This window comes from Carcharodon carcharias, chromosome 23 (assembly GCF_017639515.1).
Source record: "Carcharodon carcharias isolate sCarCar2 chromosome 23, sCarCar2.pri, whole genome shotgun sequence".
In the NCBI taxonomy this organism is placed as follows: Eukaryota; Metazoa; Chordata; class Chondrichthyes; order Lamniformes; family Lamnidae; genus Carcharodon; species Carcharodon carcharias.
In genome coordinates this window covers 19080768-19104279 of record NC_054489.1, presented here as the reverse complement: position 1 = coordinate 19104279, position 23512 = coordinate 19080768, and the positions used below count along the sequence as shown (strand labels likewise).

Below are 23512 nucleotides of genomic sequence, written 5' to 3'. Positions count from 1 at the left end.
CTGGTTGGCGTCATACCTAGCACAAAGGGAGATAGTGGTGATTGTTGGAGGCCCATCATCTCAGTCCCAGAACATTCCTCAGGGTAGTGTTCTAGGCCCAACCATCTTCAGCTGCTTCACCAATGACCTTCCTTCCATCATAAGGTCAGAAGTCAGGATGCTTGTTGATGATTGCATGATGTTCAGTACCATTCGCAGCTCCTCAGATACTGAAGCAATCCATACCAGCATGCAGCACGACCTAAACATTAGCCAGACTTGAGCTGATTAGTGGCAAGCAGCATTTGTGCCACAGAAGTAGCAGTCAATGACCATCTCCAACAAGAATCCAACCGTCTCCCCTTGACATTCAGTGGCATTGCCATTGCTGAATCCCCCAATATCAACATCCTGGGAGTTACCATTGACCAGAAGCTGAACTTAACGAGCCATATAAATAATGTGGCTACAATAGCAGGTCAGAGGCTGGGAATTCTGCGGCAAGTAACTCATCTCCTGACTCTCCAAAGCCTGTCCACCATCTACAAGTCAGGAATGTGATGGAAAACTGCTCACTTGCCTGGATGAGGGCAGCTGCAACAACACTCAAGAAGCTTGACACCATCCAGGACAAAGCAGCCTGATTGATCGACACCTCATCCACCAACTTTAACATTCACTCCCACCACTGCCGATGTACAGTGGCTGCAGTGTATACTATGTACAAAATGCACTACAGCAACTCGCCAAGGCTCCTTCTCTACCAACTAGAACGACAAGGGTAGCAGATGCATGGGAACACCACCACCTGCAAGTTCCCCTGTACGCCACACTCCATCCTGATTTGGAATGTTTCTTCACTGACATGGGATTAAAATCCTGCAACTCCCTTCCCCGCACCTCTGTGGGAGTACCTGCACCAGATGGACTGCAGTGGTTCAAGAAGGCAGCTCACCGCCATCCTCTGAAGGGCACTTAGGGATGGGCCATAAATGCTTGCCTTGCCAGCATTGCCCACACCCAATGAAAGAATAATTTTTAAAAAGTGATACTATGGAGACTTTAAAATATTAAGGCCATAATTATTTTTTTCCCACCAGTAGCTGGACAAGCCACCCAATTAAGCTTGGTAAGCAGCCAAACCATTTTCCAGCTTCACTCAAGTCATTTAAATCAGACTATTCAATCTTCTTCTTCCAGCCACGTTACCAAAGTCACCAAAGTGATTAAAAATAATTTGGTTCAGTTACCATTTATTCACGTGGAGATCAAAATCTATTTCCTGCACCAGTAATGTTGCAGAAAGGAAACTGGAAAGAAGTACATACAAACGTACATGATTTTACAGCATGATTTTAGCCTGTAGGTGCTTTGGGCAGGTATTTGAGGTTTCAAGGGCACACTCCTCTACAATAACAAAACTAGACACCCCAGTATTCACAATTTGTGCCCCATTTGGGGAGCCTTTTGGATTCATGTCAATTTTCCACCCCTAAAATTATTTCCTTTCATCATCAGAATTTTAAGTTAGAGAAAACAATATGATGAATATTGGAAAGGATTTCTAACAAATTCAGAAAATACTCAAGCCTTTGAAGCTGTGCCAGTATATCATCATTTGTTGTCTGATCTCAAGTATTTGTCTGTTTCTGGTAGGTTTTCAGAAATGGAATGGACACTAAAGGGCAGAAATTGCGAGCACAGGTTGGAGCTTGCATTTGTGACTAGCGAGAATCTGGCTGACCAAAGACCCTCACAATAACTGCATTGAATGTAGACTAATGTCAGTGAGAAATGTGTTAATACATTTGCATGAAATTTCTTTGTCTGATATTTTAACAACGTGTTAAGGAGCTTATTTTAAATGGTGTATCATCCTTGTTGAAACAGCAGACAGTGTAATTACAGACATGACATTAATGAATTTGTGCTGATAGCTCACAGTGAAATTTCAATGCACAAAGGGGTAAACCTTTCATTGATGACTTCAGTGGAAAAATCAGTGCTGATACAAAATAAGAATCCCATCTTGTACTCGTGACCTTTACACTAACAGTACATTTGCACAAAAAAGACTTTTACAGTGATGCTGCAGTAATAGTGTCAACACAGCCTCAAAACAGAGTGAGAGCCTGACTGGCATTGTGCAAAACCACCTGAAAGATGGATCACATACTGTGCTTCAGAGTCAGTTCAGGCCTTGTTTCACACCTGAGTTACCCTCTTAAAGTTCAGCAGCAGTGAAAAGTGGTTTTGGCTTCAAACTAATGTTAAACCCGTGGAACGCAAACATATTCCAAAGAACCGAGTTATCTTGGCAGTGAAACAAATTGAAAGGTGTGTTAATTTGAATAAAGTAATGTAAATATTGCAGCAAAGTGACAGCATAGAACTAAAACAAAAATCAATTTGTCAGATCATTTGGAATAAATGACTTTGAATTAAAAGGAACAGACTGTACAAATATGAACAAGAGGAATTTACCCCCCCAAAAGTTCAGACTTTGTTGAAAGATTAATGCTAAGATCGATTGGCTACTGTAAGTGAGGAGTGAAGAAATGGAATTTTGCCTTTGACTGACCCATTATTAAATCAAGCCTGAGCACACCGTCAGAAAGGACACGACTCTCAAATTGAATCCCTTCCATTTGAGAACCATTTCATTCCCATTTGAACTGATTTGGATTAGCAATGCCTCCAGACTAGGCTAGAGGGGAAGCTTTCAATGTGGACCAAACCTTTAACGATGACAGAATTTCAGGCACTGTGGTAGTTCTGCAAAATTCAAACAATAATGGATGCAAAATAGCAGAGCTTTGAAATGCACCTTGCTTGTGATCAAGAGTATAGTCTGACTCATATGTAGCACAAGGTCAAAGTAACCTACATCAACAAAGCCACCACAAGATGTGACTTCTGTGAGGTAACTGTGATTTTGTTTCCCTCACATTTAATGAAGATATTTTGCCATAATGACATCAAGCTCTTCATGAGGGCTTAACTCCTGTAACATGTTTGCCAGTAGATTTCCACAGTAATTCAAGCTTTGGGGTGGGGGGTGCGATTTGGGGGGAGGGGGAGAGTGGTGGAGCCTAGTTTGACTAGCGGAATCATAAACTTGTTCTTTAGGAATGGGTTTATGATTTCACTTCAGTCACTACAAAGATAACTCATCCCATTGTGGCAAGACCCATCCATTTACCTGGGAAAGCCTTTCCACTCCTGTTTAAAATGGTCTTTGTTTGAATGGGCAGGTGTTAGGCACAGGTGCCCTCACCTGAAAACCCTACTTACTGAAAGGGCTTTCAGTCCCATTTATTTATCTTCATTTAAAACGTGCTCCAATTTAACAGAGCAATTCTAACAAGTAGACGTGGTCTGTTTTCCCAGTGCAAGTGCCAACAGGTGACTATTTCATAAGCTCATAATGAGCGATTACCATGGAATGTACGTGTAGATGAATTGTCATGCACCCTGGATAAACAGCATTGTGCTAAAGGGGATATTCAAGCATGGAAAAAAAATTACCTGGGAATGGCTAGAGAATGTCATGCAAATCAAAGCTAGATTTCCTGCATAAACTAGAGGTGGGGAGGGGGTGGTGTCGAAGGCCAGTCAGGGTTCCTCCTCCCATTTACGATTTAGTGGTTACTGTCAGAAAGATGGACTGTGTGGCTGGAAACAGGAAACAGGCCCATTGTGATGCCCCTCACATCCAGCCAGCTTGCCAAATCCCACTGTTCAGGCTCACATGCAAGAATGGGCATTTTGGATCAAGCACTCAAGAGCTGGTGATGCACGTGGAACCATATTCCAGCCTAAGTCAGCATCATTGGCCACAAGAGAAGAACATTGCCAAATCTAGTAAGAACGAGGTTGTAACTCACTTCCAGTTATTTGTAATAAAAAGAGAAAATGTGGGATATACTCAACTATTTGTTATTTTATTGAAGATGTGTTTTGTTTTAATTAAATGATAGTTTTCTGCGATCATGCAGTATATGGTGAATCAACAGTTGTGATGCTGAAAATGTATTTCTGGTCCTAGGATATTGCTTGCCAAGTAGACACCTGTACATGACAGGGCGTATTATATTACTACAAGAATTCTTTAATGATTCTAATTGATAACCCAGATCTTTCGTGATTTACAAAATACTGGAGTTATTTATCGTAAAAATTGAAAATATTGAAGCAGTTGAAGCTGACCTGACAGCCATGTAGTCTAATACCAGACCACTTTCAGCAGTGGCAGTTGCAATCAGCTCTGTCTCACCATGTACCCTTGGGGAGAATGACAAGGTGGTTCGATACTCAGCTCAAGCGCACCATGAAAAACACACACAATTTCATCCCAGTGGAGCAAGTCTAGCAAAGACTGTCACAGGAAGCTTAGGTTACATGTAAGGTCACCTTTGATTTTTCCTTCAGTTACAGTTGTGCTACAGAAGTGCCCGTGGGTAAATTACAGGAGCGTAGCTATTTTAGCTAGGAGTTGCCCGTAGGCTAACTCTGACAAATAATGCGTTGGCCACTTAGAGGTTTGTATTCAAAAGGGCCATTCATAAATGCCAGACTCTGATACAAATCCAACCTTTAGCCCCAGTCTCTCAAAGTGTTGGACAAGGGGACAAAGTCATCAGTCCAGAGAGCAGCTAAACTAATTTAGTAATGCAATATACTCTGAGGTATTTCCGCTGTCTGAATTGTGGTACTGAACACATGATTGAGAAAGACCAATGTGTCACATCTAGGATTATCTGTTCAGCTGATATCTCCTTTAGAATAGAAATTTCAATCACTAATTTTTTTAATGAGATGCACAGCTGCAGAAAATCTACCCTGATCTCACTTGAAAAGAGAACTAATTTAAAAAGAAACATTTAGTACTTTATTTTTGTAAAGGTGTGCTTCTGGGCCTTTCTTTAGGCAACACTAGGAACAGGCCCCCACATATAGTGTCATTTTTCTGTACCTCAGTGTAGGCTGGTACAAGATCAGCAGCAAACCCGCCATTACTGGGTGATGAAGGCACAGTTGCACACGAGGGAATTTTTAGTCCTTTTTGTAAGCTCTTTATCATTTTGAGGAATGTGAAGTCTCCTAATAGATTAGAATGATAAGTATGCACAGACGTCTCTATTAGAGTCCATGAAAGTTCAATAGAAATAATGATGTAATGCTACAATTCTGAAGATAATGAAAGAAGCAGGATATTATATTTGGTGTATATTTGTTAGAGTTCAATAGAGTTTGTTTTAAAAGGCAATACCCAAAGTGACTGTTATAGATTTTTACTACACAACACAAAAACTATCACTGCCATCAATCGTTCCCACAGTCCCTGTAGAAATCCAGCTCTCAATACAAACAAACAGCCCACATCTCCCTTAGCAACACAGTTTCACAAACATTCAAACACTTGGTTAGTCTTCCTCTTCATTAATTTCTTTCCACAAGAAGCCAACACAGCAACAGTCAATCTGAAAGCCTCATAAATAAGCAACAGCTCTCTGGATTCAGAAATAGCCAGTTTTGAGGCCTAGGCTGAAGGAAAAGCCTTGGATACCGACCTTGGACTAGGCAGCAATCCTGTTGCTTCTGTGCCAGTTACTGTACAAAATGCACAATAAATACAAATAACTATAAGTCCATTCTTCACATTACTGAGCAACTTTTAGCACGGTCCTTTCTGATCTCGGAGTCATCCAGTAAGTCAGTCCTTCCAGGCATTTGCGATACCCTCTTTAATCCTCGCTTGGAATTGCTGCGTTTCAGATTTTTTTGCATCTTATTTACTGAAGCCAGGGTTGTAACGTGAAATACATCACGGACACTATTTTCAGAAACTTTAGATGAACATTCCACGTAGGCCGTTGCTCCTATTTGCCGAGCCACTGTGCTGCCCTACGGAAAAGTGAAGGGGGGAAAATGCCATAATGTCAACCTTCACTGCATAAAGAAAGGCATGAAATGTGTGCTTCACATTTAATTAACCTTCATCCATTATGTTGTCCAACACAAGTAATTTGAGCACAGCATGAAATGGCATCCAAGCAGCATTAATTCAAAAGCATGTCAAAATAGCTGAAGTAAAGCTTAGGTTCGCTGTGTTTTAAATGCTGCTTTCGGACTTGTATGACCTTTGCGTTTTTCTTTAGGAGAACAGAAACTCACTTGTGATAAACGTATTACGGTGAAAATCCAGATTAAGCCAAGCTTGGCCTTTCCCTCCCAGAGTCCCATCACCCTTGCTCCGCCTTCCCCTCCAAGAAGCAACCCTCATAAGGAGCATTGAGGATCCCATTTAACTTTCATATATGAGTGTAATTCCATGCTCTTGGGTGGGGGCAAAAAAGGCCTTTGTGAGGGTGAACACCCAATTAAAGGCTCTAAACAGGACCATTACCTTTTCCAGTTGATTGAGTAAGCTTCTTAATGACTGTGTTTTAACAGGGCAAATGAAAGATTATACATGGGAATTACTCAGTTTGTCAATAGATTACCTTGAAGTTTTTATTTATTCTACAACTCTTACATTAATTCAAATTATTGCTTGAACCCTTTAAAAGGAAGTTCATGGCTGTTATGGGAACAGCTATTCCAGTTCATACTAACGTGAAAAAGACGAAACATACTTTAATCCAAGCAATGGGTTTGTGAAAGGCTGTCTGGTGCATAAATAAGACCAAGCTTTTGTGCAAAGAGATTTGTGCAGAGTGTAACAATATTAGTATAATTAGGGACAAACAGCCACCTGCAGACTGTCATGTACTGTTGCAGCTGCTAGAGTTAAGAAGCCAGAATATAAAATAGCTGCATACTTTGTTAATTGCAAGATGCAATAGAATCAGTTCTTCAGTCACAGTTTGTAGGTTGTTTGTTTTTTTTTGAAGCTTTACAGAGAGATGCTAAGCAGAAAAAAAAAACCCATACCAAATGAATTGTGAATAGAGATGTCACTGCACAATGTTTGGGACTTCAAAAATAACAGTTATTGATATGGAGTATATAGATGTTACTTTCCAGATACCAGCTGTTGTTTAACACTCAGTAAACCAGCAGTCATCAAATCAGAATTGTTAATCTTTCACTAAGAGTGCCAATATCCAAAAATCATACCATTCACAAAAAAAAATCGAACTCCAAGACCTATACAATAGAATGGAGTAGGAATAATTGGCTGGCTTTTTCAAAGAGGAGGCATAAGCACAATGGGCTGAATGGCCTCTTTCTATGCTGTAAGATTCTATGATTTTTTAAATAAAACTTGCAAAAGTGATTACAAGAACATAATCTAATCTTGTTGTTAAGGTTAAGTCCCAGAGGCATTTTAAACAAAATTTTGATGTGAAGGAGGTCAAAGGAAGGTATGAATTTAGCTAAAGGTGGGGAATGTACCTCATTGCCTTGAGTAGTTAATTCTACAAAATTGCTTGCTGGAGCTGGGGTGGGTGGTGGGCATAGCGGAGAGGTTTTGTCCTCCAGCATGCTGTTTTACCAGCATGGGGCTGGATTCACAGAGATTGTGAAGACAGTGTTGGTTGGCATTGTGGTTTCTCGGATTATTGAATGCAGGGACATAGCCAGAACACGTTTAGCAGCGCATTCTTCCAGCAGCATTTCAGCTCCAGAAACACACACACTGTTCCAATGAAAAAGTGGCTTCCATGTCCAGAGAACTATAAATACATTGTAAAAAAAAATTTTTACAAGCACCAACTGTGAAATGTCACCACGTTATGGATGAGCCCTCAGAGCACTCAAGGTCCTTCACAGCTTTCAAAAGACGCATGCATTTTCTGTCATCCAGCAGCTGCAACGGGTGATTTATAACATGTTTCAGATGGTGGTGAAGTGTACAGAACCAACAAGGGCTTCACTGGGCTCAAGCGGATGGTCAGCATTCCCATCCACTTGTACAAATCACCAATTACTCAGAGGTACTAAAACAGGTTCCTACATTTCTAGCAACTTGCCCTTGCATATCCTCCATATACCCTTTCCTGCTGACCCTCTAGTTATCTTATTTAATCACAGAATGGTTACAGCATGGAAGGAGGCCATTTAGCCTGTTGTGTGAGTGTCGGCTCTCTGCAAGAGCAACTCACCTAGTCCCACACATCTGCCTTTTCTCCACAGCCCTGCAATTTTTTTTTTCTTTTCAGATAATTAACCAAATTCTCTTTTGAAGGCCTCGATTTCTGCCCCCACCACGGGCAGGGCATCCCAGATCCTATCCACTTGCTGCATAAAACCATTTCTCCTCATGCTGCTGTTGCTTCTTTTGCCAATCACCCTGCCTTAATGTCCCTTGTTTCTTGATCCTCCTCCCAACAGGAACAGTTTGTCCCTATCTAGTCTGTCCAGAGCCCACATGATTTTGAGCACCTCCACGGTCAGAATCCTCTGTTTGGCGAGCGGGGGTGGGGCCGTGCACCGCACGTCATTCTGATCTTCCCTTCGGCCGGCGCATACCGAAGTTGGCTGCACACCCGCTGAACTGTCAAAGGCCTGCTAAGGGCCATCAATAAAACAATTAACCCAATTGAGAAAGCTGCCTGTCCAACCTTAAGGTTGTCGGGCAGGTGAAGAGCCCAGACGGCCTTCACATTTTTCATGAAACCTCATCCACGGGCGGGATGAGGTTTCATGAAGGTTTTATTAATTAAATAAAATTTTTAACGAAAATTCATAAACATGTCCCACACTGTCACATGAGGGGACATCTCTGAATAATTTTTTAAAAATTTTTTTCCAACGTTAAAACTGAAGTTAATCTCCCTGAGGCAGCTCTGTGTGAAAGAGCGCATGCCCCAACTCTCCCTCCTGCCCCCACCTGCACATGTAGTGCTGAGCGCTTCCGGGCGCACATCACACTGGGCGGGCCTTAATTGGCCTGACCGCGTAAAATGGCAGCATGCAGCCGATTGCAGGCAGCTTTTGGCTCCGCGCCCACTCCTGACCAGCCCGCCCAATGGGAAGAAAATTCTCCCCTATGAAATCTTCTAATCTTCTTTTCTCCAAGGAGAACAGCCCCAGCTTCTCCAACGTACCCATGAGGCAGAAGTTCCTCTTTCTTGGAACCATTCTCATGAATCCTTTCTACATTCTCTCTTACCTTCCCACGGTGTGGGGTGCTGCTTTTCCTGAATGAAACTCTCACATTAACTTCAGGGAGACAAATGTTGCTAATGCTCATCGAAGTTCAGTCACTTCATGTATGGGAAGAAGAAGAGGAATAACTGCTCCGGTACCTGTTCATGTGTAACTGGAATAAGCCTCTGCTTTGAAAGTTCCCTCAGCACATTCAGATCTGTCCTCATGTCGATCTTACACCCAACCACCAGCACTTTAGCGTTGGGACAGAACTCTTGGGTCTCACTTTGCCACTGGAAAAGAAAAGCCACAAAATAAGGTTAACAATAAACTATTTGGTACTGTGATGTAGAAAGCTAATCTCAATTCATCAGCAAGCAAAACCTTTACAATGCTCCAGATTGTTAATTGGTGATTTTTTTGAAATGTCTGATCTTCAGAGGGTCATCTGTGCACCTGCAAGATAGATGGAGTTGACTCTGTTGTGGGAATATTCAGCAATGCATCTTTCAAGCTTTGAAAACATTTGTGTGGGAGCCACATGTTTATGGTCAGTTCCTAAAGGTCAGTCCCAATCCAGCCAAGACCTCCCAACCATACCGGAAGACAAGGGTCAGGGTCACTGTGGAGACTGGAAAAATGATCAGCTCGTTAGAAAAATCGGCCTGCAAACAATGCTGGATCAACATATCTGACAGGAGGCATTCCTTCCTGGAGAGAACAACATCAAGCAGTGAGATTGTAGAACGCGCTACCACAAGGAGTAGTTGAAGTGAATGGCATAGGTGCATTTAAGTGACAGTTTGATCAGCACCCGAGGGGGAAAAGAATAGAAGGATAATGTTGATAAGGTGAGATGAAGAGGGTTGGGAAGAGGTTCCTGTGGAGAATAAACACCGGCACGGATGATGCTAATTGGAGGTATAGGTTTTGCAGTTTAATCAGCAACTTTGATTGCTGATTGTATTTGTATGGAGTCTCAAGATGAGAGTGAATTCATCTGAAGCGATTACACTGTCTAGTCCAATTAAGACCTATTCCATTTCTATATTCTTAAAGTGGACTTGTACACAATTCCACTAGTCAGGCCTTCCTGCATGAAACACATCAAGCTCATTAACCCTCTTAATGTCAAAACTTTGAAAATAATATCGGAACCCGCAGGAAGCCAGTGGGATCTATATGGGTAGGTCACATATTACCTGTCTATTTGCAGCCCCCTCTTCATCTCAGACACCATCCCTCCCCCACCCCACCCTACTCCCACCAGATGCCTGGTTCCAATAAGCGAGCAAGGTTAAAATCTGCCCTTTTAACTCTCGAGGGACTTTGGATCCTTCAAAATCTAAAAGATTTATAACTAATGTTCGCACAAACCAACAGTAATTTTGAAAGAAACAGTTCAACAATATTTTAGTTCCAAACTGCAAAACAGTTTGTGGAAAGGCTCTGCCATTGCCCGGCTGAAGTTAATAAGTGACAAAGTAATTGCCTCTGCATCAGATATCACACAATGCTATTTCACATGAATTATTGCTTTTGTCTGACATCATAAAAGGTTCAAAATAAAGTGACTCCCCTCACCAGTTCTGAAGAGGCATCTACATTCTTTTCTATAGCACTACTTTCTCATAACACTAATTTTATGATGTAAATTGCATTACATGCCCCCCTAGGGGGCCCTGCATAATGAACCATGACCTGGATAATGACCCAAGCCCTCAATTATCCTGCCGTTGGTTCCCATAAGTGTTGACAGTTCAGGAAGCTGGAAAAGGATTAGAGTTACTGTGACCCCCTAGAAAGGGCCATTGGAGTCAGGAATTTGGCAAGATGGGTCACGGATCATTTATAGAGCGGTTGATTTGTGACTGGTGGGTGTCTGACCTCTCTTCTCCACACTCTTCATCATTTTCTTTTAGTCCTGAGTATCTTGGGGCTTCAAACAGCTACCCAGAGACTGTCACTTCATTGACCCATTGTGGGATTAGCAGTTCATTGGACATTGTGCGGGAAAACGCATCAAGGCATGTCATAGTAAGCAGTCATGTGTAATGACAAATGAAGAGACAGTTGAGGACAGCTGTGTCAGTAACTGTGAGCCCAGTTTACACAGCTCCAGTCACTTCCTGCTTACAGGAATATAGGTGATGACCTATGTTCAAATACCACTATACATAGAGTGGAAGTCTAACTGATAATTGCAACTGAAGCACATACAGGACTGCCAAACAGTAATTGAAGCATTCAGCTTTTGACTCAAATTTATTGAGTTTGGTTCAAAGGGTTGTCTGTCAATCAAATGCCCTTGTCATGGTTGGGGAACAGTTCCCAGCCAGCTCGCCGGGGAATGGAGCTGGTGGGGGGTGGGGGTGGGGTGGTGGTGGCGATGAGCGAGAAAAAAAGGGGAGGGGAGCAGGAAGAAAAGGTATCAGACTGATACCACCCAATATATCCATGTCACATATTAACTCTTGCTGGGTGAATTATACAGTGTTATTGCCATTGTCTAACTATGGCCAGGTCTTCAGGCCAACCAGGGGCAGACTGCCAGCGGGGGATGAACTTGGAATGATACAGAAAAGACAACAATTTATATCAATTGCAGCAATCATTCTCCTTCAGCTCTGAGGGCAGCAGAGGTATCTATTCACAAATCATCCAAGCCGTTCTGCAATGGGGTGAGAGGCCTCCTTTCACATTCAAGACCTCAGACTCAGAACGATGTAGTCAATATTCAACCCTTTGAATTCAAAGGATGAAAGTTGTCCTAATATTTATTCACAGCACAATGGAGGCCGCCAAATCTGCTTGTTCCTGCAACTACTGCTGGGCTGTAAACTGGGCCACTAACTTAATGTGGAATTCCCAGAATCCCACGTGATAAAAACAGAATCTGATTTATTCAGCCGCCATAACTTATCTGCGCTGACTGCGACCTCTGATTGTAAGCAAATCACATAAAGCCTGGAAACACTTGCCAGAGAAGGTGAGTGACACGTCAGAATTTTGAAGCTCAAAAAGGATCTCCGATTTCCCAGGCAACGAAATAATGCAAGGTTTTAACTTCCTTGCCCATTTTCTTCGCAGGTCACCTCTTCTGCAAACATAAGGGGCAGGATATTGAGGTCGGCGAGCGTAATATGACGCAGGATGATGTCAGGCGGAAGTCCCGACGTCACCCCGCGTCATTTCCATTTTCAGGGCGGTGGGGGCACAGCCGAGTCAGCTGTGCACCCACTGACCTGTCAACGGCCTATTGAGGCCATTGAGAAACTAATTAAAGTCATTAATGGACCTGCCTGTCCAACCTTAAGGTTGGCGGACAGGCCAGGAGCCCTGGCGGGCTTCAGAAAAAGCATGAGACCTCATGCACGGGCGGGATGAGGTTTTATGTAGGTTTTTAAAAATTTAATAAAAATTTACAGTGTCACATGAGGGGGCATGTCAGGGAAATTTCATCTCTCTACATGTACCATTTTTAAATTTGACACCGATTTCCCTGAGGCAGCACTTATCCTCAGGGAGATGAGTGTGCTCTTTCGTACGCATGTGTGAAAGAGCAGACTCCCGGCTTAGGGAATCCTCCCCCCCCTCACCCTCACAGGGAGTGCAAAGCGCTTCCTGGCGGACGTCACGCTGGGCGGGCCAACCCACATAAAATGGCAGCCCGCCCCCAATTGGGGGCACCGATCGGAGGCACACCCACACGCGCCCGCTCCTGAATATCCCCCCCAAGGGGGGTGGGAAATTCTTCCCATGGTGTTTGTTGTGGATGGGAACAGTGCAGTTTAATGATACTGGCGTTTGTAATTCACACAAGTGGCCATTATTTGTATATGTACCACAGTGAGTGTTATTGGGCTATTTGACAGTAGGGTTCAGAGCCCAGTCTGATCTTGTGCTCATTGACATTCATGGACATCCAGCAGAACTAGTGGTTAAGAGCAGGAACGCTGGCCAATTTCCCTCTCCCTAAGGTAGGGGACTGATGTCAACTCGTGGTGCCTTCATCTTGATCTTGGCTGAGTTCAATTAATTTAGTACAGAATGGGCATTTATAACTTAGCACCTTCCTCACGTTCATGCAGCAGCCTGGCCAATCACTCAACAATCAGGGAACCATTCACCCTTTTAATTCAGAAACCTCGATGAAGGGTCAAGGCCCAACGTGCAAGACACCTTATAAGGTTCAAGCACTAAAAAGAAGGGAGAGTAAATCTGGAAGCAATTTTTAGGTAACTTACAGATTTAGTTTAAAAGTCTGAAATTGTAGGGGAAATAAAGATGGAGAAAGTTAAGGAATTCCACAGTGCTGTGGGCTGAGAACAGGAGAAGTTGCAACAGGCCACAGTGCAATATCCTGATTACAATAAAGTGAGGTGGAGGGGAGCTAAACAGCCTCCAGTGTTAGCACATTTAGGAAGGTTAATAGGATTGATCATAACTACATTGCTAAACTAGATTAAATACTCCAACAACTCATTGACACCAACACCCATCTAGGACCCTCCACCCCTGCCTGTCCCTCCGTCCCCACCCCATCTTCGAGTCCCAGCCCCAGCCGTGTATTCACTATACCCCCTGACCTTCCCCTCTCCGATGCTGAACGCTCAGTGCTCAGCAAAGGACTTAGTTTCATATCCTTACGCCCTCACCTCAATGAATTTCAGGCTCGGCATGATGCTGAACTCTTCTTCCACCGTCTTCGTCTCCGGGCTCACTTCTTTGGGCAGGAGTCCTCTCCCCGTTCAACGGATCCTTTCACCCACCTCCAATATTCTCCCTCCACTGGACCCCTCCCTCTGGATTCTTACCTTCTCTTGATCTTTTCATTGAGAACTGTCGGCGCGACATTAGTCGTCTCAATTTCTCTGCTCCTCTCACCCATTCTAATCTCTCTCTCTCTGAACTTACTGCACTCCGTTCTCTCAGGTCCAACCCCGACATTGTCATCAAACCCACTGACAAGGGTGGTGCTGTTGTTGTCTGGCGCACTGACCTCTACCTCGCGGAGGCTGAGCGTCAACTCGCAGACACTTCCTCCTACCTCTCCCTGGACCATGACCCCACCACTGAACATCAAGCCATTGTTTCCAGGACTGTCACTGACCTCACCTCCTCTGGGGATCTTCCTCCCACAGCTTCCAACCTGATAGTCGCCCAACCCTTGGACGGCCTACTTCTACCTCCTACCCAAAACCCACAAACAGAACTGTCCTGGTAGACCGATCGTCTCAGCTTGCTCCTGCCCCACAGAACTAATTTCTCGTTATCTTGACTCCCTTCTCTCTCCCCTTGTCCAGTCCCTTCCCACCTACATCCGTGATTCCTCTGACACCTTACGTCACATCAACAATTTCCAGTTCCCTGGCCCCAACCGCTTCCTCTTCACCATGGACGTCCAATCCCTCTATACCTCCATCCCCCACCAGGATGGTCTGAGGGCCCTTAGCTTCTTCCTCGAACAGAGGCCCGAACAATCCCCATCCACCACTACTCTCCTCCGTCTGGCTTAACTTGTTCTCACACTGAACAATTTCTCCTTCAACTCCTTTCACTTCCTCCAAATAAAAGGTGTGGCTATGGGTACCCGCATGGGCCCCAGCCAAGCCTGTCTCTTTATGGGGCATGTGGAACATTCCTTGTTCCAGTCCTACTCCGGCCCCCTTCCACAACTCTTTCTCCGGTACATCGATGATTACTTCGGTGCTGCTTCATGCTCTCGTCAGGACTTGGAAAAATTTATTAATTTTGCTTCCAATCTCCACCCCTCCATCATTTTCACGTGGTCCATCTCTGACACTTCCCTTCCCTTCCTTGACCTCTCTGTCTCAATCTCTGGTGATAGACTGTCCACCAATATCCATTACAAACCTACCGACTCCCACAGCTACCTCGACTACAGCTCCTCACACCCCGCTTCCTGTAAGGACTCCATCCCATTCTCTCAGTTCCTTCGCCTCCGTCGCATCTGTTCCGATGATGCTACCTTCAAAAACAGTTCCTCTGACATGTCCTCCTTCTTCCTTAACCAAGGTTTTCCACCCACGGTCGTTGACAGCGCCCTCAACTGTGGCCGGCCCATCTCCCGCACATCCGTCCTCATGCCTTCTCCTCCCTTCCAGAAACATGATAGGGTCCCCCTTGTCCTCACTTATTACCCCACCTGCCTCCGCATTCAAAGGATCATCCTCCGCCATTTCCGCCAACTCCAGCATGAGGCCACCACCAAACACATCTTCCCTTCACCCCAACTATTGGCATTCCGTAGGGATCGTTCCCTCCAGGACACCCTGGTCCACTCCTCCACCACCCCCTACTCCTCAACCCCCTCCTATGGCAGCACCCCATGCCCACGCAAAAGATGTAACACCTGCCCCTTCACTTCCTCTCTCCTCACCGTCCAAGGGCCCAAACACTCCTTTCAAGTGAAGCAGCATTTCACTTGCATTTCCCCCAACTTAGTCTACTGCATTCATTTCTCCCAATGTGGTCTCCTCTACATTGGAGAGACCAAACGTAAACTGGGCGACCGCTTTGCAAAACACCTGCGGTCTGTCCGCAAGAATGACCCAAACCTCCCTGTCGCTTGCCATTTTAACACTCCACCCTGCTCTCTTGCCCACATGTCTGTCCTTGGCTTGCTGCATTGTTCCAGTGAAGCCCAACGCAAACTGGAGGAACAACATCTCATCTTCCAACTAGGCACTTTACAGCCTTCCGAACTGAATATTGAATTCAACAATTTTAGGTCTTGAGCTCCCTCCTCCATCCCCACCCCCTTTCTGTTTTCCCCATTCCTTTTGTTTTTTCCAATAAATTATATAGATTTTTCTTTTCCGACCTATTTCCATTATTTTAAAATATTTTTAAATCTTTTATGCTCCCCCCACCGCCACTAGAGCTATACCTTGAGTGCCCTACCATCCATTCTTAATTAGCACATTCGTTTAGATAATATGACCAAGTTTAACACCTATGTGTTCTTTTGTTCTGTTGTCTGTGACATCTTTTGATGATCTGCTTCTATCACTGCTTGTTTGTCCCTACAACCATTCCAACCCCCTCCACTTCTCTCCCCCTACCCAAATCCCCCCCACCCCGCCCACCACACAGCTTAAACCAGCTTATATTTCACCCCTTTCTTGGATTCACTCAGTTCGGTCGAAGGGTCATGAGGACTCGAAACGTCAACTCTTTTCTTCTCCGCCGATGCTGCCAGACCTGCTGAGTTTTTCCAGGTAATTCTGTTTTTGTTTTAGATTAAATACTCCTGTGTTAACTATCGAATGCTGTCGATGTTAGCCGTTGTCAGATAGGACAATGCCCATTTTGCTTCCAGAAGATTGAACTAAGCTGAGAAAACGGATGTTGGAGAACAGATCTAGCCATTGTCCATTTCTGGTGTGCTTTATCACAGGGGAAAGCTGAGCAGCAGCCTCATTACAGAAAAACAGAGCTCGTGATAAACCCAGAAAGTAACACCAGCTGTTAAAAGAGATTAACACAGAGGGACAGATTATTGACAATTACCAACAGAGGCTGGAGGAAGTAAATGCACACCATCCCTTTCTCCACAGGGACTCTCTGCTCATTTTTCACATGTTCCCCATGCCCAGGCCCATCATGTCTAAGCTTCTTATCTACCCAGGTCTCAGGAGACTTCAACAAACCAACTCAGGCACGCCGGAAAAACAACACTGGCCACAGACTAGATCGAACGAGCTGCTGATGGGAACTAACCTTCACTCATGGTTGTCAAAGCAACCGTTTGAGCTTATAATTATATATTGCGTTTAGTGATTCTTATTGGGGATATTAAGGCTTGGTAAGAGATACAGGAGATTTAAAATGAAGAATGTCACTTGTAGTGGAGGGCGGGGGGGGGGGGGGGGGGGGGGGTGGGGGCCAGATAGCTCAGTTAGCTAAACGGCTAGCAGGTGGTTCACAATAACACCAACAGCATGGGGCTCAATCCATTTTCCAGCTAAGGTCAGCTTGAAGCCTGCCTCCTCACCATGGCCTAAAGCTAAATCATGTCACAGTTCAGCAACCCTCAAATAATTGAGGATGCTACCTGGAGGAGAAGATTACATGAAGTAATCTATTATCATGCTTCTAGTGTTATGTATTGGAAGCTCAGTCATACAAATTAAAAGCAGTGTAAAGGATAATTGATGGTAATTTGTGGGATATAATTATGGCGATGAGTTGAAGCCACTGAATAAGCGACAATGAAGCAGTCTGGTCAACTTTAAAATTTCAAAATTGAAAACAAAGTACCTCAAAGATCTGCTTGACATGTTCATTTTATGATAGTTGAGCCATGCATTTCTTTTAATAAGGAAAAACACTTAATTTTAAAGGGTTGGGAATGAATGAGTGAATCAAATTCTGATCTCAATTTGTCACTGTTGAGACCGAAGGTTTGTCTTCATGGAGCCCATCCCACCTGAATTGCAATGGCTTTTAAGGTGCTCAGGCCCATAATAGACTGAGTGCGGGGCAATGCAGCAAGGAACCATCGAGGGCACATGGAGTCTGCACATTAAATCTATACAAGGTGTATTAAGGCCCTATTTTCAAAGCAAGCGTGGCCTGTCCCTCAAGGGCGAGTTACAGTGTGCCTATCGCAAACTGCTGCTGCAAGAGAGGGTTGGAGTAGAATTCTTAACTACATCCCCACTGTGCCATGACCTTCTTCCATAAGGAGCACTCATCTTTTCCGCAGCTGGACCATAGAGCTTCACAGGCCAATTTGGCTCAGATGCATCTCCCCCTATCCCTATAGATCTCTTTTATTCCCTGTAAATAGCCATCAATTTGCTGCTGGTGCAGGAAACAGCCTCACCCCAACAACAACTTACATTTATATACCACCTTTAATTCAATAAAATCCCCCAAGGCACATGACAGGAGCATTATCAAACAAAATTTGCCACCAAGCCACACAAGGCATAAAAGATGACCAATAGGTTTTTCAAAGCGGTGGTTGTTAAGGAATGTTAAGAAGGAGAGAGAAAAGTTAAGAGGCGGAAAGGTTTAGGGAGGGAATTCCACTGTTGAGGGCCCCAGGCTTCTGGAAGAATGGCTGCAAATGGTGGAGCAATGAAAATTGGGATAGCTCAAGAGGTGAGAATTTGAGGAATGTAGAAATATCTGATGGTTGTAGAGCTGGAGGAGGTTTCAGAGATAGGGAGGGCTGAGACCATTGTGGGATATGAAAACAAGGATGAGAATTTTAAAACTGAGGCACTGCCAATGAAGGTCAGCAGGGGTGATGGGTGAATGGGACGATGCGAGTTAGGATGCTCAATCCTGGGACAGCCCAATCCTAGCCTTACCTGATGAGAACACAGGCACATTTATAATGGGGTTCATGGATAAACAGCAAGAGCAGGAATCCTTGCTGTTCTCCCCCTTTGCTAAACCAGATATGTGATAAAAACCAGAAGCAGCAGTGTGATACGGTAATATCTTCATTGGTGAGCCTAACTAGATTGTTGTGGTCAGTTCAAAGGCCAGAGTTGATGTGTGCACAGTATTGGCGCCACTGGACCGAATATATTCTTTTTATGACATTTGCAGTAAATTTTCAATTGAAATAAATGAAATAGCTGTGTTATTTTGCAGCCAGAGGGAGGAACAGTGAAAACAGCTTTATTAACTTTATATTTGTACTAGTTATGCAAATAATACTGTGCATCGGTACAGTGCCAAAATGTTTAAGATCAAAGTTTAATAGATTTACTGCAGCAAGAAACAATGGTGTTCATCTTTAGTATTCTAGTAGTATAATCACAATGATACATGCAGGAGCTGCCAACACTTCTTTTCTCATCCATTTCAATAGAAGCTGAAGCCCTTTCAGATCAAGGCTATCCTGACCATTATAGCAGCTGGCATTTACAATGGAGATTCTTACAGAACAGTGGTACTGTTTTTAAGTGGGAGCTGGGAGGCAGTGGGTTGGTTTATTTGCTGGATAGACTACAAATTTCTTTTGGTCTTCCACATGTAGGCCCACCCTCACCCCCTGCAGAGAAAGTATGAGACTTCAAAACTTGTCAGTAATATAACTCAGCATTAGTGAAAACTGGCAGCTACAGGAATTGCCATAATGCTGAGCCAGATTTTCAATTGCCAGAGGGGTTGGGAACGCACCACAATTTTCAAAGGAGGGGTGGTGGGGAGGTGGAACAGGGAACCCTCTCACCCCCAGTGAGCGACCCATTATGATCCCTGAGGAGTTCCTTAATGGGCTGGGGAGGATGAGGGGGCAATGTTCAATGCAGAATTCGGCAAACCCAAACGGCCTGGGACATGTACATTTGTGCGCAGCTGTTAGGAACAATGTGGAGAGAACACGAAAGTTTGTTTTTAAACAATGAAAAGTCTCCGGACATGGGGGATATTGTGCCACATCGTGTGCATTGCCATTATTTTGGCCAAATGGCCACTCTCATTTGCATTAACGCTGCTAGCCCTCCAAGGAGCTGCCTGCTCCAATCAACAAGGCGGCAGCAGACCCCATCATGGCTGCCAGTTGCATTTGCTGCTGGTGCTCACGAGGCAGCTCCTGTCTCCTGGAGATACTCAGTACCACTAACTGGGTGCTGAGCTGGCCTCCTGCCCGATTAGTGCATCACCATTTCATAATAGCGTGGTGTGGCGGTACATCATCAGGACCCAGAAATTACCCAGGGTATCATTTTCCCGACCCTGCTTTGAAAATCCAACCCATCATGTCACTAGCATGTTCTTTTTTCCAATATGGGAATCAGCCCGTCAGCCAATTTGCACAGCTCACATAAAGGTACAGGGATATACAATCTGCAAAGGTTCTTTTAAAAATAAAGCTGACTTAGAGAGTCTTATGGTATGGGCACATTTTGTATTCAGCTGTTACATGTGACTGAACAGCAATATTTTTTTCAACGAGTCGTTTTTCAAGAGACTCATGTCCAAAGTTTAGGGATTCTTGGGCAGAAGCTTTCATTCTCGCCCACTCAGTGCAAACCTGACCGTCTAAAGAAGTTAGAGTGAAATTGGGAAAGGAAGCAAAACTTCCTGGCCAGTTATCTGAACTGATTTGACATCTAGTGGTTCTGAAGCCTTTGTTTGGAACTAAACCTATTAACTGCAACAAGCTGCAATCTTACAGTTCTTAAAAAGTCCGATTAGAGAGTTGGTTTTAAAATATGATTTTTACACGCATTTTGACATCCATTTTTCAGAATATCTGCATATGCTCCCTCTGTCAGTGTCAGTTACTGTATCTTTACGTCAGATTTCTGAGAGCTGTAAGTGCATCAAATGTTAACATAACACATGATTTTACAGTGTTATCAATATCTAATAATGCTTTACTAAAGAGGAAAAATAATCTTCAGCAGAAAAAGTGGATCTCATGAAAGAAACAGAAAGTTGCATTATAATGAGAAGATCTCAGAACTGCACTCAGATGTTCATACAAGTTGGCTTTGTCAGGGGAGTCTAGCACGGCTCAAACTATTAATCCTGTGATGCCTGTCAGGAGGGTGTTATAGACACTTATGTTTGAAACAATGTTGCATTGATCTGAACACCCTTTGTCCGCTGTTCAGTTCTCTCAGCTTCACCAGTTTCTTTGTAAAGCCCAGTACAGCAGGAATGATTGGGCAAGAAGGATTTTCTACATACTTAGTAGTTGGCAGGACTTACTGGGTCAATAGGCCAGAGATTTTGCTGCCTGCTTCACTGAAAAGCACAGAGTTTAGTTCGATTTGGTTTCCAGCATTCGCCATTTAAGGCAAGGTATTTCTTCATTTAGTAGATGCTTTTGAAAATGTTCTAAAATATAAAACTGCAATGAATTAAGACCTGTAGGGTTTTTTTTTCCACAAGGGGACACTGTATTTGGTTCAAGTGAGGCAACTGCGATATTTTCCCTATTTTAGAAACAATTCTTTGTTCTTTTGTCCCTTCCTTACTGCACACCATTCCCTCAGAGGTCAAGCGTCCTGCTCCCAGACAGCCCAGCTCTACAATGTGGTCAAAGTAGCATGAATTTTTCTGACCATTAGCTACTGCTCCCTTCTCCCTGGGGATGTGGCTGCACTCAGCACCACATCTTGTTCAGCCTGGTTGAGAATGGAAGCTTGTAGTGCAAGAAATCTAGAAGGGAAACACGGTCCTCATCTGTCCAGGACGCGCAACTTGGTACTCAGGCGCACTAGGTCAGATTTTAACTCACTCAAAACCCACCTGCATGCACACCGTGCCAAGACATCAGCAAGCTCTAAGCATTTGCCTAGTAATTGTATTCCACAGCCAGTTGGAGGTGTGCTCCCTCACACCAAGTGGCTACCAATTCCCAGAGTCATGGAATCTCAGAATTTAAATGAGAAAGGTTTAAATATTGGATTTCAAAGGCCGTGACCTTTCTGTAACATCTGGGAAGCAGCAGACACAAGCTGTTGACAATTTTTTGCATGACTTCAGCACCATTTGGATTCTCTGAAGGAAGGAAAGTCTTGTATTTGTTTAATATAAAATATAATAAATTTAAGATATAGGTAGATGTTTTTATTAACAAATAATATTGGTTACTTAACAACCAATTAAGTGCTTTCGAAGTGTAGTCACAATTGCAATGTAAGAAACATGGCAACCAATTTGCACACAACATAGTCCACAAACAGAAATGAGATAGGGATCAGGTCGTGTGGGCAGGATTTTACTCTCCCCCATTGGTGGTTTGAACGCAAGGTGGGGGGCGAATGTAAAATCCAGCGGGCGGTCTTCCCACCTGCTACCCACTAGCCCCCAACTTGTCTGAAATTTTACGGGGGGGAGGGGCATTGGGTAGCCCAGCCACCTTTGGGCCTATTGACATCCTTAAGTAGCCAACTTATGGCCACTTAAGGCCTTCATCCCACCACCAGCAGTATTTTAACGGCAGCAGGGGTAGGCCCATTCCATGCAGGAAGCCTGGCAGCTTTAGCTGAGCAGTCTAGTGTCAGATGGAGCAAGCAACGTGGAGAGGGGACCTCCTTTGTGGGCTCATTCAACCCATTGAAGGCACCTACCACCGCCCCCAAACCTCCGCTCACCACCTCGAGCTAATCCCTCCACTAATCCCAATAGCCTTTTGAACTCGACCTCCCCACACTCACCCTCTTCGCTGATTCCAAATTGGCAGGCCTCGGGGAGGATCCCAACCCCAGACTTACCTGGGTACCCCTTAGCATGGTGGGACTGCCTGTAGTCCCAGCAGTGGCCACTGCTCTTGGTGGCGCTGCTGGGACTACAGAGCTGCCTCCGATTCAATTGACCAGCAGATCTCTAGGGTGGGACTTCCAAGCTAGGAGCGGAAGTCTCGTCTTAAAGCAATTTTCTTTGTTCCCAGTGTGAAATTGCTGTGGGGCAACTGTCGGGATCGTGGGCAGGCTCCCCCTCAACCTTTTAGCTGCGAAGGGTGGTGGCAGGAATCACATGCCCGGTAAAATCCTTTGGTGTCCTTTGACAGATAAATAAAGGGCAGGATACCGGGGTAAATACCCTGTTCTTCTTCCAAATAGCGTCATGGGATCACTTGTGTCTTCTAAGAGGTCAGATGCACCTTGCTTTAACATCTGTTTTAAACAAATTCAGTAAAATTTAACCGCAGAACTATATCAGTTTTCAGCACAATGTGACCCATCATATCTGTGCTGGCTGTTTGCTGGAGTAAATAAAAATCAATTCTACTGCCCTGCTCTCCCCCAATAGCCTTTCATCTCCAGAAGTAAAATACTGCAGAAGCTGGAAACCTGCAATAAAAACAGAAAATGCTGCAAATACTCAGCAGATCGGGCAGCACCTGTAGGGAGAGAAACAGAGTTAATGTTTTAGGTTGGTGACCTTTCATCAGAACATTGTTACCTGTAACAATGTGAACTCTGTTTCTCTTCATAGATGCTGTCTGACCTGCTGAGTATTTCCAGCATTTTCTGTTTTTGCCCTCAGCTTCAAACGTCTTGAAAAGCCGCTCAAAAGCAATATATTAAAGTTCACTCTGTGGAAATGATTTGCTTACCGCATTTGCATATTTCGACGAAAGATGACACTTCCAACACTGCAGCACTCCCTCAGTGGTGCACTGAAGGGTCAACCTAGAACCTGTTGTTCAGCTCTCTGGAGCGGGAGTTATACCTACAACCCTCTGTAACAGAGGCAAGAGTAATAACCATTGAGCCAACTTCTTAGCACACTCTCTTTCTTATATCCTGAAATGACCTATTTGATGAACGCAGGGTAGGGATACCGAGCAGTCTGCGGACACCCTCGACCAAAAACGGAAAGTACTAGAAACACACCGAGCAGTCCGCATCTGTAAAAAGCGAAGCTGACATTTCAGTTCTGTCGGCAGAACTCTAGCATTTTCTATTTTCCAGCATTTGCAGTTTTT

At 44.1% G+C, this 23512-nt stretch overlaps 1 protein-coding gene across 1 annotated transcript in view; it reads right to left on the bottom strand.

The window, feature by feature from the left end:
• Positions 1-1215: 1215 nt before the first annotated feature.
• rnd2 (Rho family GTPase 2) overlaps positions 1216-23512 on the bottom strand; it is a 71769-nt gene continuing 49472 nt past the window's right edge. The window contains exons 4-5 of the mRNA XM_041173605.1: positions 9237-9371; positions 1216-5886 (exon numbers count right to left, since the gene is read on the bottom strand). Coding sequence (XP_041029539.1) covers positions 5638-5886; positions 9237-9371 — 384 coding nt within the window. The 3' untranslated portion in view covers positions 1216-5637. The remainder of the gene's footprint in view (positions 5887-9236; positions 9372-23512) is intronic.